Genomic DNA, 15730 nt, shown 5'->3' on the forward strand with positions numbered 1-15730 from the left:
TTTGAGATGGATTTATCTGTAAAATGATTGCATAGATGAACATTTAAGTACGATAAGCCTCACATGGATTTTGAGGAATATGTTCAATAGCAAGAAATTAACCTCTCCAAGGAGAAAATACCATGGAACATAATTAAAATGGACTGCTTTACTGTCAGCTTTTACTTCTTTGAACACATAGAAAGCACCTGGATTTAGGTCATAGGATGATGTTTTTTGTAGATTTATGCAAAGTAAAGCTATTGTAACACTATTCAATCAACTTTACCAAAACTCTAAGTTTTCATATAACTTCAAATATAGTTTTTTCCTCTTATAATACGCTCCATTCTAATAACATGTAGGTGACCATAAGCTTATAATATGTTTGATAAAGAAGGAAAGAGTAACTAATAACAGTTGCCATTTACGTATTTAATTTTTTTCACATACGTTATCTTACTGCACTCTTACAATTCTTTGAACTAGGGAGAACAGTGGCACAATAAATTGTTAAAATAAGATTTTGCCTGAGACCCTAAAGCTATATATATTATAAGAAATATCTGAAAACTGATTTTTCCAACTTTTAAATTGGGGTAAGTTGTATATATAAGAGGATCTGGTCTTTGGAGATTAAGTGTTGGCTCTTTGTGAAGTTGATTTCTTTGGAAAAGAAGAAGATTTGAGAGGGTTGCAATAGGATTTGGTCAGTTGGAGAAGTTGGAAAACTCAGAAACATGTGGACCACAGCAGACTGCTATTTAATTTCTTGCTTAAGAAATCCAAAGTCCTGGAGATGGGCTGGTTCTCTGCAAATGGACGGCATGAGCCTGTCGGGGGGGAAAGAGCTGGCAGAATATGCAAGAGAGGGAATTCGAGCAGGGCTAGGACTAAGATAAGACAAGGAAGGCTCGTAAGGCACAAAAACTGAAGAGGTGCTTACTGGCAGGGTCATGCAAATGCCAGCACTGCACTTGTACAACCAAGAGGGCATCCTTAAATTTTACACTGGAGAGGCCTCTCTTACTTCACCCTAGTCCCATCACTGAGTAGGAGAAGGTCCTCAAAGAGACAAATAAGCGAAAGCGGGTTTTGAAAAGGCCTATGTTTCCTAAGGACAAGTATTTCCATCAATCCTTATTTTCTTCCTGGTTTTACTGTGTATATCTTTAGTTACCAAGGAATCTGGTGTATCAGTGCTGACAATTAGCTTTAGTCTGATATTCTTTACCATATACAGACTTACTCTTTTTTCTACCTCTCTGAGTTTTTAAGTGAGAATAGAAAGCTGGATATAGCAAAAGCTTTTGCATTATCTGCTAATATAATTATATATGAAGTTTTTCCTTTCTGACCTTTTGACATGTTATAAAGTGTATTTTTCTTAATAAATAAAACTGTTGGCCGGTTACAGTGTAACTTATTGATGTAATTTACATGATATGGCAGGACTCTCAAAGCCCTTCCTCTTCCTCAGGGGGTCTGGGATGAAAACAGCACAGAGGGTGAGAGATTGTCACGTACTGGGGGATGAGCTGGGGCAAAGACTCCCCGGCACTTGAAGGTCTCTCTCTTCCTCTTATGCTCTCACTGGGGCTGCTGGTCCAGAGGACTCTTGTTCCTTGGAGGCCCTATGGACCATAATGTTCACTGTCTGGTTGCTATAGCCAAATTGATCATTGTACCTGAAAATGAGTTTAACAGAGTTTTCACTGAGGGCAATGCCAGCCCCTGCGTCAAAGGTGGAAGAGTGAGTGTGACAGTTAAAGTTTCAGGAGACAACCTGGTCCTCATTGTAGCCCAAGAAGCCCTTGAGGGGGCCCTCAGATGCCTTCTTGGTGTCATTGTATTTGCATTCTCCAGGCGACAGGTTAGATACATGACTGACACTTATGGGGTGAGGACACAGAAGGCCATGCCAGTGGGCTTCCCATTCAGCTCCGGGATGACCTTACCCACAATCTTGGTGGAGCCAATAGAAGCAAGGATAACGTTCTGGAGGGCTCCTTGGCCATTACACCACAGCTTCCCAGAGGGGCCGAGGGGCCACCTACAGTCTCCTGGGTGGCAGTGATGGCGCAGACTGTGGTCATGAATTACTCCACAGTGCCACGGACGACCTTGGCCAGAGGGTCACACGGTTGGTGGTGCAGGAGGCGTTGCTGACATATTTATCGTAGTTCATGCCAATCACAAACATGGGGACATCAGCAGAGAAAATGGCCCTCTTGGCTCCACCCTTCAAGCCCCCGCCTTCTCCATAGTAATGAAGACACTACTATGTAGTAATAGACACTACGATGTATTTAGCACCAGCATCACCCCATTTGATGTTGGCAGGATCTTGTTCCTGGAAGGTAGAGATTGGCTTTTTTCCATTGATAACAAGTTTCTCATTCTCAGCCTTGGCTGTGCCACTGAATTTGCTATGGGTGGACTCATACCGGAACAGGTAGATCATGTAGGTTGAGGTCAATGAAGGTGTCGCTGATGGCAACTGTATCCACTTTGCCAGAGTTAAAAGCAGCCGTATGGCCAGGCACCAAATACGGCCAAATCTGTTTACTGGGACCTTCACCACTGTGTGTCAGGAGTGTGACTGGCACTGCACAAGAATACGGAGCTGTCTGTTGAACTGGGAGGAACAGAGGAGATATACTCATATTAAACCATCATTGTGTGCTAGGAATATCTTTAAGCCATTGTTATTCTTTTTACTTATTAGTAATTATATCAGTATTTTATATAGGATACTTATATTCACTTTTGTGTGTATGATTAGTTATAATTTTCTTTCTCGTGTTATAATTTACAGGTATTGTTATCAGGGTTTTGCTATATTAGATGAACTGTGTGACCATACGGCATGGCGTTTGAAAAGGAAAAATACTACCCTGTTTCCTGTCTACTCAATGCTCAATACTTCTAGTCACCAAATGTGTGGGTTTTCCATGCCAGGCAATCTCAGACACCAGTTAAGTGTCCTGCAATTTAACTCCATTATCTGGGGGGGGGGGGGGCGGGGGGTACCTGGGTGGCTCAGTCGGTTAAGCAGCTAACTTTGGCTCAGGTCATGATCTTGCTGTTTGTGAGTTGGAGCCCCACATTGGGCTTTGTGCTGACAGCTCAGAGCCTGGAGCCTGCTTCGGATTCTGTGCCTCCCTCTCTCTCTGACCCTCCCCTGCTCACACTCTGTGTCTTTCTCTCTCTCTCAAAAATAAACATTAAAAACAAAAAGTAAAATGACTTCTCTGGTGATAGCATCGGATCCCCAGGTTAAGGGCTCAGTCCCACAAGACTCTCATTCCCCATCCCACCCAAACTGCAGATGTCAATTGCCAGTGGTATGTCCCCAGGTTACCCACAACTCCTGTCCAACTTGGCTACAAATCAACTTGGCTACCTCCTCCTGAGATCAGTCATTTGCTAGAACTGCTCAAGAACTCAGGAAAACAGTTTATTTACTAGGTTACTGGCTTATTATAAAAGGATACAACTCAGAAACGGTGGAAGAGATGCATAGTGCAAAGATGGGGCGGACCGGCCATCCCTCTGGTACCTCCATGTGTTCAGCAACCCAGAAAATCTCTATAAATTGAGGAATTTTTATGGAAGCTTTCTTAAAAGGAAGCTTGATTAGATCTTTGACCATTAATGATCAACTCAAACTTCTAACCCCTCTCCCCTCCACAGAGGAGAGGTGGAGCCTCTCCACAGAGCCCCTCCACAGAGGCAGAGGGGTGGAGCTAAAAGTCCCAATCTTCTAATCACATGATTGGTTCCCCTGCTAGCTAGCCCCCATCCTCATTAGCATTCATTAGTCATCTCACTAACATGCAAAAAGACACCCCTTTGAGGAAATTTCTAGGGTTGTGGAATGGGGTGTTGGGGAAGGGCCAAAGAGTGCTCTGGGGGTGTTAGGAGGTCTCCTTGGGCCAAAGGAGTGCTCTGGGGTGTTCGGAGGCCTCCTTGGCTCAGAGTATAGCCCTGCAGATAGCATGCATGTGTCTCTATTTATGTGAACTGGTTTTGTTTTTGTTGTTTGTTTTGTCAGTGTTGGTCAGTTGCAGGACCCCTTACTGCTTTCATACTCTACTCTTTCTTAGAGGTCTGCAGCCAAGATAGCATTCCTGTGCATTTCCTCATTTAGTCCTACTTCCTCAGCCACTCCCGCGGGTGGTTTAGGAAATCTGCCACAGTCAAGTTTTGCTCTACAATCTTATTATGAGCAAGGAGGGCATTACTGTTTTTCCTCCTCAGAGTATGCCACCTATTTTTACAAATTTTGCATCTGGCAGTCTCAGTCTGAAATCTGCATCTTGAGGTATCTTGTCTCCATGACATCTCTAATCCTGGTTGAATTTTCACTCCTCTTGGTGGCCCTTCTTCATATATATTACCCTTAAGTGTTTCTGATTTTACCGATGATAGGGTTTCCTTTTATTTTCTTATTGCCTTTCTTTTCTTAAGGAAGTTTAAGAGAGGAATGGGTAGAGATAAATTTGCTCCTATCTCAAAATTGGAAATATACAGTTAACTTTCTAAAATAAATCACAATTTATTTCCTTTCTGTTACATACGCAGTTTTATACATACAACGAAAGTAAGCTATAGGGTACCATAGAGGAAGCACAGAAGAGGAACATCTAAGGCAAAAGTGACTAGTGTGGGTCAGAGTAGGAGGGGGAGCCTAGGGGTTAGGGACATCTCTCAGAGGCTGTGAAGCTGACCCCTGAAGGTTGTGTAGAAATTAGGACATTAGCACAGGAAATGTCACTGAGGTTGATGCGTGGAAGAGGAGAGAAGGATCAGCTAAAGATAAATCCAGACAGTTGAGCAGGAACCACACCACAACAGGGCGTTTTGGACCATGTTGAAGAGTTTGACTGCTTTTCTGAGAACATCGGAGTAGACGTCCCTTTTAAGAACAGTGGCAGAATGATTATATGTGTGTGTTGGCACTCATGTTTGATTGTATTTTTCACAATAGTTATATTTAAGTAGCCTAGTGAGTATTAAAAGCATCATCAGGGTCATTAATTTTATAGAGGTAGTATTCCTTTCCTTCTCATAGAAGAACATATGATACATTTGTTTGGATTATTTCTTCACAGTTTTTTTGTTCTTTTTTTCATTGAAAATAATTAGAATCAGGCCTCTAGTTACCTTTTTCTGCATAACAAATTACATGTAAAGTAGCTTAAACTAATGCACACTTATTAGCTCATCATTCTGTCAGCCAGGAGTCTGGGAAGGGCTCCTGGCCAGGGCTCAAGTCTCTTGTGATTCTGCAGTCAAGCTGTCAGTCATACAAGAGCTCAGCTGGGGACAATCCTCAGTCACACGGGCCTCAACTATTCCGGCTGTTGCGCTGGCGTCCCTTGGTTTCTTGCCAAATGGGCTTCCCTGTAGGGCAGCTGATAACATGGGAATTGGCAAGTGAACAAGAAGACACAAGAAAACATGAAGACGGAAGCCACATTCTTTTGATAACCTAATATCAGATGTGACGTCTCATCAGCTGTATTCTCTTCATGGGAAGCAAGAGACTGGGTCCATCCTACACTTACAGGGTGGGGATTACACAAAGGGATGAACACAAGAGTGGGGATTGTTAGAGACCCTCTTACAGCATGCTTTCCACACTGTGCCTTGCATATAGAATTTGTTCAATAAACATGTTAATTTTCAGCATTTTGCCTTGGACAAAAGTTACCCTACCATTTACTTACGGCAGTATTTTTAAGTGATGTCTTTTCAAGATTATATTTCAACTTTAATATTGTATCAAAGCAATTATGATGTATCCTGATTTCTCATACCAGCAAGGATTAAAATGTATAGTTTCTGGGTTTTCTAAAAGAAAATAAAAGATCTAGTGCATTCCTCTATCTTTGGGTGGGGTAAAATTTATAGAACAAAAGTTAATAAAATGTATTTTACATCAGAATATTTTTAATGTTTGTTTATTTTTGAAAGAGACAGACAGACAGAGAGAGAGAGAGACACGAAGTGTGAGTGGGGGAGGGGCAGAGAGCAAGGGAGACACAGAATCCAAAGCAGGCTCCAGGCTCTGAGCTGTCCACACAGAGCCCAACATGGGGCTTGAACCCACAAACTGATATCACGACCTGAGCTGAAGTCGGATCTTTAACCAACTGAGCCACCTTGGTGCCCCTACATCAGAATATGTTTGATTTGAATTATGTAGAATATCAGACAGCATTAGGCTTACCTCTAGTTTATCTGCTGTTTTATTACTAGAAATTTTTTATTATATAGTTAATAGTAAAAAAATTTATGTTAAAGTATACAAAAATATATTTTTGTAACTAAGAGCAGACATCACAAAGATAAATGAAATTGATTAATTTGAAATTGGCAGACATGTTCCTTTGTAATATCTAGCCTGATACACAAAAACTTGCCCCAGATTATGAGTAAGAAAATTATAGAATGAAATTAAAAATTAGCTACAGAGTTACAGATTGGTAGCATTAATAAAACATTATTAGCTTGAAGTACAGAATACTGACTTTTTTTTTAACAGAAATTTAAGCTAGAAGTAATATATTCCCCCAATTTTAATTCTTCAAGGTAGATTTTGGTGGTTAACACTTTGCAACAATAGCACTATTTTGAACCTTAATTTGTCATTCATCAAAGTGAATCAAAATCTTTCAGCATGGGGGCGCCTGGGTGGCTCAGTCGGTTAAGCATCCGACTTCAGCTCAGGTCATGATCTCGCGGTCCGTGAGTTTGAGCCCCGCGTCGGGCTCTGGGCTGACAGCTCAGAGCCTGGAGCCTGTTTCACATTCTGTGTCTCCCTCTCTCTCTGACCCTCCCCCATTCATGCTGTCTCTCCCTGTCTCAAAAATAAATAAACATTAAAAAAAAATTAAAAAAAAAATCTTTCAGCATGTTGATTTTGTACAGCATGGTTTGGCTACAAAGATTTTCATGGCTGTTATTCTTTCCTATCTTTTAAAGTATCATGGGGATTTTTTTTAAAGTATATGTTTATTTTGATTTTTTTTTTGTAATAGCTTTATTGAGATCCAATTAATATCCCATTCCGTTTATCCATTTAAAGTGCAATGTTCCTTAGTGCTTAGTTTATTCACAAAATTGTGCAACTATCACCACAATCAATTTAAAACATTTTTATTATCTTAAAAAGAAATCCTGTGCCCTTTAGCAGTCACCTCCCCATTTTTCCCAACCCCGCTCAGCCCTAATCTATGTGTTACCTCTAGAGACTTGCGTTTGTGCTCATTTCATATAAATTGAATCTTACAGTGTGGTGGTTTTTTTTTTTTTTTTTTTGACTGGTTTCTTTCACTTAGCCTGATGTTTTCAAGGTTCATCTCTTTTGTTGCATATAACAATACTACCTTTCTTTTCCTTGCTAATTAATATATCATTCTATGGATAAACCACATATTACTTATCCATTTATCACTCGATGGACATTTGAGTTGTTTCCACTTTTTGACTATCATAAATAATGATGCTATGAACCTTTATACACAAGTTTTTGTTTAGACATAGGTTTCCATTGCTCCTGGGTACCTCATGAAAGCTGTAGGGAAACAAGTTTAAGAACTGAGTAGTTAGGAACATTGACTTTGGAATCAGATTGATGTGGATTAGTCATGCCACTTTCTAGTAGTGTGAACTTGAGCGAGTGACTTAATCTTACAGAAATTAGGTTTCTTCATCTGCACATTGGAGCAGCAGTCTTTACTTTGCAGCATTTCTGTGAGGCACACAGTACATGAAACACTGATCATATATTTGACACTCAACAAATAACAGCTATTATCATGAAGGACAAAGTAGAAAGAAAAAGCAAATGTTTGTAAACATGTAATTCCCTATAATGTTATAAAAAAACATTCAATTTTATATTAGGCTATTTTTAAGTCAAAGTAAATAAACATTTTAAACTAGCTTGTGTATTTTAAGGAATTATAGAGGAGCGCCTGGGTGGCTCAGTTGGTTGACCTTCCCACTCTTGATTTTGACTCAGGTCATAATCCCAGGGTTGTGGGATAAAGTCTTGCGTCAGGCTCTGCACTGAGCCTGCTTAAGATTCTCTCTCCCTCTTCCCTCGCATTCTTTCTCTCTCTAAAATCAAATCAAATCAAATAAATAAATTTATAGAAACACTAATTGCTGAGTACAATCTAAATCATCAGTGCCTTAAATCATGGCTAAAAATTATCTTTCAGAGAGCTGGAAGGAAAAGCAAAGAATGGAACATAGTACAAAGTTGGGAAAGCTGAAATAAATGAATGCATAACATCTCTTTTTTAATGTTTTATTTACTTATTTTGAGAGAGAGAGAGAGAAAGAGAGAGAGCACAAGCAGGAGAGGGGAAGAGAGAGAGGGAGAGAGAATCCCAAGCAGGCTCCATGCTGCCAGCACAGAACCCAGTGCAGGGCTCAGTCCCACAAATTGTGAGATCATGACCTGAGCTGAGATCAAGAGTCAGGCGCTTAACTGACTGAGCCACCCAGGCACCCCACAACTTACCTTTTTTAAAAAAAACTTATTTTACCTTTTTAAAGGAAAAAGGAAAATATATCAACATAATACATGCATATTATTAGATATATTGCCTATCACCAAATGTTTATAATAGATAAAAGAATTGCTTTGCCATATCCTTACTAGATTCCTAGTTTTAACCACATTTTTCTTTCAGTTATTTTTTTACACCAACTGTTTCTAAACTATATACTTATATGATCTTTTAAATCACTTTCACATAATATGGTAAATGAGGATTTAACTCCTGTATTCTTTTCATCTCCATTTCCATCTATTTTTAGATAAATCAGTATCAGTGTTTACATGATCATGATTACAGAAGTAGAGTTCCTTACAAAGGCAATTAATGTAGGATGAATATATTTACTTTATTCCATTTTTTAAATTAATTTCTATTTTTCTTATTTTTTTTCTTCTTTCCCTATATGCAAATTGTATCTGCCATTGATTGTTTTCCAGGTATTCTATCCTACTAGGAAATTCATTAAGTCCCCTTTCCTCTGGGGCCTGCCCTCTTTGTCCTCTCCATCATCCTGTTCCAAACAGACCACATTTTCTTTAGACATGATGCAGATTTATTGAGAAGACATGTCTTAACTTTCTTTTACATGGTCTGAACTCACTATTTTGTGGATCTGTGATATCTTTTTATGATTTATTTTCTTTTTTTGGAATAACTGCTATACTAATGTGCATGTAAGACAATTTTGGAAGTCCTTGCTTGTTTTAAATATGTCTTATTCTTTTTTTTTTTTTTAAGTTTATTTCTCTTGAGAGAGTATGTAAAGGAGGAGCAAAGAGAGAAGGAGACACAGAGAGAGTTCCAATCAGGCTTTGCACTGCCAGAGTGGAGCCCAATGTGGGGCTCCAACTCACAAACCATGAGATCATGGCCTGAGCTGAAACCAAGAGTTGGACGCTCAACTGACTGAGCCACCCAGGCTCTCCTAAATATGTCTTGTTCTATCCTGAGACTTCATTAGTAGTTTGACTGGATAAAACATCCTAGATTGTAGATCATTTGCCCTCAGAGTTTTGAAGACAAATGTTCCATTGTTTTACAGTATTCAAAATTGCTAACTACTCATTCATCTGTTTCTCCTTCCTTTGAAAGTGATCTATTTTTTTCAATGCGTGTTAGTTCAAGCCCACAAAGAAGCAACTACTAAGATGTAACCAGATGTATAGGATGTACTGGAGGTTTATTGGAGGGAAGAAGCAGGAGAAGGTGGAGAAAACCTTTAGTCCACAATATCAGTGTGACACCTATGAAAAGCAAGAGAGAAAGAAAAAACTTTGGGAAGAGATTGGGACTGCAGTACATTTTCAAGAAGGGCTAATGGGCTGTTCACAAGACAAAGTTACCCTTTGGAGGAGTCTGCTGTCTTGCCAGAATAATCCTACCTCAGTCACTGGCTGAGAGAGGTGTGACCTTGCTATGATCATGTTGGTGGATTCAGTAGTACATTTTTTATGGCCATTGTAGGTTATTTTGAATTTTTTCCCCTAAAGCTTTTGCAATTTTTCAGAATTAGGACTTGTATGGGTATTTTGCACCCATTGTTCTGAGCAACCAATGGATCCTGTAGTTCTAAGATCTTTTCTTACATTATTTCTGAGATAATTTCTTCACTTCTGTTTTCTTCTATTCTTTCTCCATGTGGTTCTTATTGGTTGGATGTTGGACCTCCAGAAGTAATGTGCTAATAAGCTCTTAAACCTTTCTGCCCCTACTCCCTTCAACTTGGGCCTTTGTTTTTCCATTCTATATTTGTGAGAGGCTTCCTTCCTACCCTACTGAAAGTTTTATTTTAGCAGTAATTTTTAACTTTCAGTAAATATTGCTACTGTTTGGATCATTTCTTCTTTCATAGCATTCTGTTCTTATTAATGAAATATCTCATATTCCTCTAAAAGTGCTAGCACAGTTAAGGTGTTGGCAGGAAGGAGAATCCACCTCAGGATTTATTTCTCAAATAAGGGGAGTTAAATGAAAGGGTGGTTTCAGAAGTACAGGCAGGGTTAAGGGCACAGTAAAGGATGATTTGGCATTCAGAGACTGGCAACACTGGGCTGTTGCTACTGCCGGGGCCAAAGGGTTAAGGTGAAGCAATAGCATTAATGGTAATGGGAAGAGCCAAGGGGAAGTTTACGAGCTCCACCCCTGCCACGACCCACACTAGTTAAGGAACGCAGTTCTTGCCAGAAGAGTGTGACACCCACGGGGAGAGGGAAATGAGATAAAAATACCCCCACTTTCCTCCTGCTGAACTTTAGTCTTCTGCTAGACTAAATCCAGCTGAAAATACCCAAAATAATACAGTTGGTAGAGCTTAGCCTTTTGGGTAGTAGTGCAAGGCACAGAAGTGGGTAGAATGAATTGGGGGTGTAGCAAATGAAAGGTAATCAGCATAGGTAATAACATGAGTTTAGAGTTTTATTCAGTTTCTATGTCCTCAGTTTCCTCCAGGGTATTTTTAGTTTTTCTTCTTTTTTTTTTTTTTCACTTTTATACTAGAATTGATCCTCACACAAACGTGGGGGGGGATGTGGGGGAGTGTGTGTGTGTGTTTATACTTGAGGGTGATCAGTGTATCAATACATAAGCGGATTTTGTTGACCGGTAGGTTTCAAAAGCGAGGAATTTGAGTTCTTTTTTTTTTTTTAATTTTTTTTTTCAACGTTTTTTATTTTATTTTTGGGACAGAGAGAGACAGAGCATGAACGGGGGAGGGGCAGAGAGAGAGGGAGACACAGAATCGGAAACAGGCTCCAGGCTCTGAGCCATCAGCCCAGAGCCCGACGCGGGGCTCGAACTCACAGACCGCGAGATTGTGACCTGGCTGAAGTCGGACGCTTAACCGACTGCGCCACCCAGGCGCCCCTGTTGACCGGTAGGTTTCATTTGCTTTTCAAGTGATTATAGTCAGGGAGCCGGTTCCTTTTCCTAGGGGATGACCAAATGCCAGTATGTGGAGGTCTTTCTTTTAGGCTATGTAGTTTCTCCAAAGAAACTTCTGTTGCTTTGTTGAGGGAGTAGATGTTATAGCTGCAATTGCATGAGGGTGAGAGAAGGTTTCTTGTGCCTCGCACCCACCAGGTACTATATTCTAAGCCCTATGCTTTTTCTCTAGTTTCTTCAGAAGCACAACTTGGATCTTTCACCTAAAGTGATTGAAACCTGGATGCTGGCATGCCAGTGTATATGTGCTGAAGAAACAAATGCGTGTGGCCATTGTAGATAAGTAGCTCATGGATAAATGCTACATGGTAGTAGAACTGAGATGGGATTCTAGATCTTATGATGTCAAGGATAGTGCACTTTCTACTATCTTCCACTATTTTTTGTGTATGCAAAACTAATGAAAGGATAGAAAGATCTTAGGAAGTAAAAGTTCCTCATTTGGGGGCGTCTGGGTGGCTCAGTCTGTTGAGCCACTGACTTCAGCTCAGGTCATGATCTCACGGTTTGTGGTTTCGAGCCCCGCGTCACGCTCTGTGCGTCAGGCTCAGAGCCTGGAGCCTACTTCAGATTCTGTGTCTCCCTCTCTCTCTGCCCCTCCCCAACTTGTGCTCTGTGTGTCTCTCTCAAAAATAAATAAACATTAAAAAAAATTTTTTTTAAGTTCCTTATTTGGACTACATTTGGTGCATAAATTCTGGATGCCTCTATTTGTGGTGAACATTAACCAAAAAATCTGCATCCAGAATAAAACAACCTGGAATATTAGGTGTTAGAAAAAAGGGAAAAAATTAAGGCAAACAGGTAGATTACAGTGCAACGTGAAAAACATATTTCCAATAATTAGAGCTATTTGGGAAAGCCTGACTTGTGAGGTATAAAACGTCTGATAGAAAGATTCAAATAAAATGACTTGCGGAGAAAGGATTTCTGAATTTGATGACAAACTAGAAGATTTCCAATTTCCCTTTAAATCTGATATATTTGTTTAACCTGGTAATACATTTAAATTTTTTTTTAAATATTTACTTATTTTTAAGAGAGAGAGAGAGAGCAAGCGTGCACGCGCACTCGCATGAGTGGGGGAGGGACAGAGAGAGGGAGACACAGAATCTGAAGCAGGCTCCAGGCTCTGAGCTGTTAGCACAGAGCCCAACGCGGGGCCCAAACTCACGGACCATGAGATCATGACCTGAGCCGAAGTCGTACGCTTAACTGGCTGAGCCACCCTGGCACCCCTAACCTGGTAATACATTTAAAAGGCACAAATCTATATATTTATTTACCTCAAAACCCAGAGTACTTTGAATTTTATAAATTTATAAACTGCTAGAAGAATTTAAATGAAACTTATCTATGGCATAAGGGATTCACGATAAAGTATATGTTATAAAATTATCACTTACCGTGACCCTGTGACCAAGATGGATACGATAATACATGTAAATCAAGAAATATATGTAGATATATATATGCACATATTATTATTATGTATTTAAAACCCTCAATCTAAAGTCTATCATAAAAATTTAAAAATATTTATAGTACTAAATATATTATTGAAGTATATACTCCTGAAACATAAAGGCTGCCTTGCATTCCCATTGGTAGAAAAAGTTTTCCCAGAGGTGACAGCACCGTCTCAAATCACTAAATTGAGTCCTTCATAGTTTTAGAGAAGAATGACTAATGGATTTATCATTAATAGGACCATCATTCTAATTTTAATATTTAAGAGTTCTTGGATTCATTGACATGCTTGCCAAAATACTAAATCGGAGAAGGGATGGCTAGGAAAATGCTTTTTTGACTTTTATGAAATGACACGTGTGTAAAAACAGCCTCCAGTTGTTTCAGGATCCCTGCGCAGCTCTTCTGTATTGATATGAGCTGGGCCGTGTGCTTGGTTTCCTTGGTTATTCCGAAATCCATACGTCCATACTCTTAACATGGCGCATTAAAAACTGACTTTCTGTTCTTTGCCTATTGCTATTATTTACATGTGAACAACTTCCAGTTGAACAATGAGAAATTCTTGGTTTCTAAACCTCGGAGTTCCTCTCTCTATGTTGTATTTCCTGTTAAACTATCAGTGTTTGTTCCCAATGAAGATGGTCACCATCCAGAACTCACAGCTAACAGCTTGCCGTTTCAAAATATTTATATCAATATTTGTGTTAAATGCTGTCTTTGTAGTCTGCCAATTTGCATTTGTTTTCAAGGATAAAGCAAAAAATGTGGAGTGATTTTTATGAATATTCATCTAGTTTCTAGGAAACTCAATTCGAAAGATTTGAGCATAATCTCTCATCTTTATAGTGGTTATCTGGGACCCTCAATATGACCACCATTATACTGTTTAAGTAATCTTTCTCTGGCATAAAAACATACAGAGTCAACAAATGTATTAGGCTAATGACAAAACTGAAGAACATTGAGATCATTTAACGTGTATCAGGGAAAACACAATACTAAAGAGATTTCTAGTTCTCTGGAGTTGAAGACTTAATACATTAAACTATCTAGGCAGCACATTTCCAATTGTGCTTTAATTGACAAAGAAATAGAAACATGAGGGCAATAAGCATGTCTTCTCAGACTGGTAACATCACAACCCCCCGAAATCAAAGTAGGAGCTATTAGAGTAAAAACCTACAGAGTAGTGTTGGTATTGGCCTTCCGTATGCTGTCACATATGGATTCTTCAAAACTTGCACCAACTTCATTTTAAAGTTAGAATTAGGGGCACCTAGGTGGCTCAGTCAGTTGAGCGTCCCACTTCTGCTCAGGTCATGATCTCACGGTCTGTGAGTTCGAGCCCCGCATTGGGCTCTGTGCTGACAGCTCAGAGCCTGGAGCCTGCTTCGGATTCTGTGCCTCCCTCTCTCTCTGCCCCTCCCCCGCTCATGCTCTGTCTCTCTCTGTCTCAAAAATAAATAAACGTTAAAAAAAATGAAAAAGTATAAAGTTAAAATTAATATGGGAAAATGCTAATGTAAGAAATAAGATCTGGAATATACGTAGTCTATCCATGTTGGGTACATACTTGGTAATAACTTCCTTTTTACACACATGCACAATGTAGACAAAAAGCATTATAACTGAGTGGTTAAGTGGTACAAAACATAAAAGAAATATTTAATTACAGACTCATCAAGAATTTCTGGCTGTTAGTATATCACATCTATGTGTTTTTGGTAAATAACAATCACAGAAAGATCAATCTGGTATGTAGTAATCATAAATGTCATGAGTATCAAGCTAAAAATTTATATGGACAAATTCAGACATTGTAAGCAATGACAAACTCAGTAAATAGACTAATCACAGTAAATTATATTTACTAAGCACCTATTGTGTGCATGCTGTTTTGTATGTTATCTATCTATACAAACTTTTTTGGGGATGTATATTATTATATTTTGAAGATGAAAAACTAAAACTCAGAGTTTAAGTAATTTGGGTAAGCTCATACAATTAGGTAGTGGTAGATTTGGAGATTAAACTCCGTGTTTTTAAAAAATCAAAACAGATAGCCTCTTTGTACTTTTGAATTATTGCCAGTTGTATCAGTCATGTTTCAGTTGTGACATATAGCATCCCATTACAAACCTCTTATGAATGAATTGCCTTCTCTGCTGCTGGGGGGTAGAAAATGAGAAACTCACTTTCTTAGACTTTCTTGCGCTCAAGTACCATATGACTTGGTCATGCCCAATGAAATTAAGTATTAAAAGTAATAGAACTAAATGGGAATTTGACTATTGGAGGCAATTTTGTGTCAGATTAAAAACCATTATTATGTAGTGTTAAATATATTTTCAAATCCCTTCTGTTCTACCATGTGATATAGATCATTAACAATCGAGGCCGTGGCATTAATTGAAATAGTAGGTGCATTTCACAATATTGGTGTATGCTGCCTCCTTACCTCTTTCAGCAAATTTCTATGAGAAATAGATGAACTTGGACTAGACGTAGCTAGTCTGCAAGCAGAGATGGAAGGTATTTACTGCTTTGCTAAGGGAAGTGCTCTCTGTATGCAGTTTGTATTTAATGAGAATCTTACCATTTGGAACCTTGTGGTATTGTAAAACCCAACTAGCCCTGTACTTCAAACTGATGTGGTTACTAGCACTGGCTAGGTAGAATAGGACCTTAGCTGGAGATAACCACCAGGCCTTGATAGGCATGTGAGCCCAAGAAAAATATCAGAATAAAGATATTAT

General features: G+C 39.2%; 1 protein-coding gene across 6 annotated transcripts in view; it reads left to right on the forward strand.

The window, feature by feature from the left end:
• Positions 1-15730, forward strand: part of SPATA17 (spermatogenesis associated 17) — a 189737-nt gene that overhangs the window by 38488 nt on the left and 135519 nt on the right. For 3 of the 6 annotated variants that reach the window (XM_019822203.3, XM_045049006.1, XM_045049007.1), the window contains one exon: positions 2798-2956. The exons of the other annotated variants lie outside the window; for them this stretch is intronic. In XM_019822203.3, the coding sequence (XP_019677762.2) occupies positions 2798-2956 (159 nt within the window). The remainder of the gene's footprint in view (positions 1-2797; positions 2957-15730) is intronic. 6 annotated transcript variants of the gene reach the window in all.

The sequence above is a fragment of the Felis catus genome, chromosome F1, assembly GCF_018350175.1.
Source record: "Felis catus isolate Fca126 chromosome F1, F.catus_Fca126_mat1.0, whole genome shotgun sequence".
NCBI lineage: Eukaryota > Metazoa > Chordata > Mammalia > Carnivora > Felidae > Felis > Felis catus.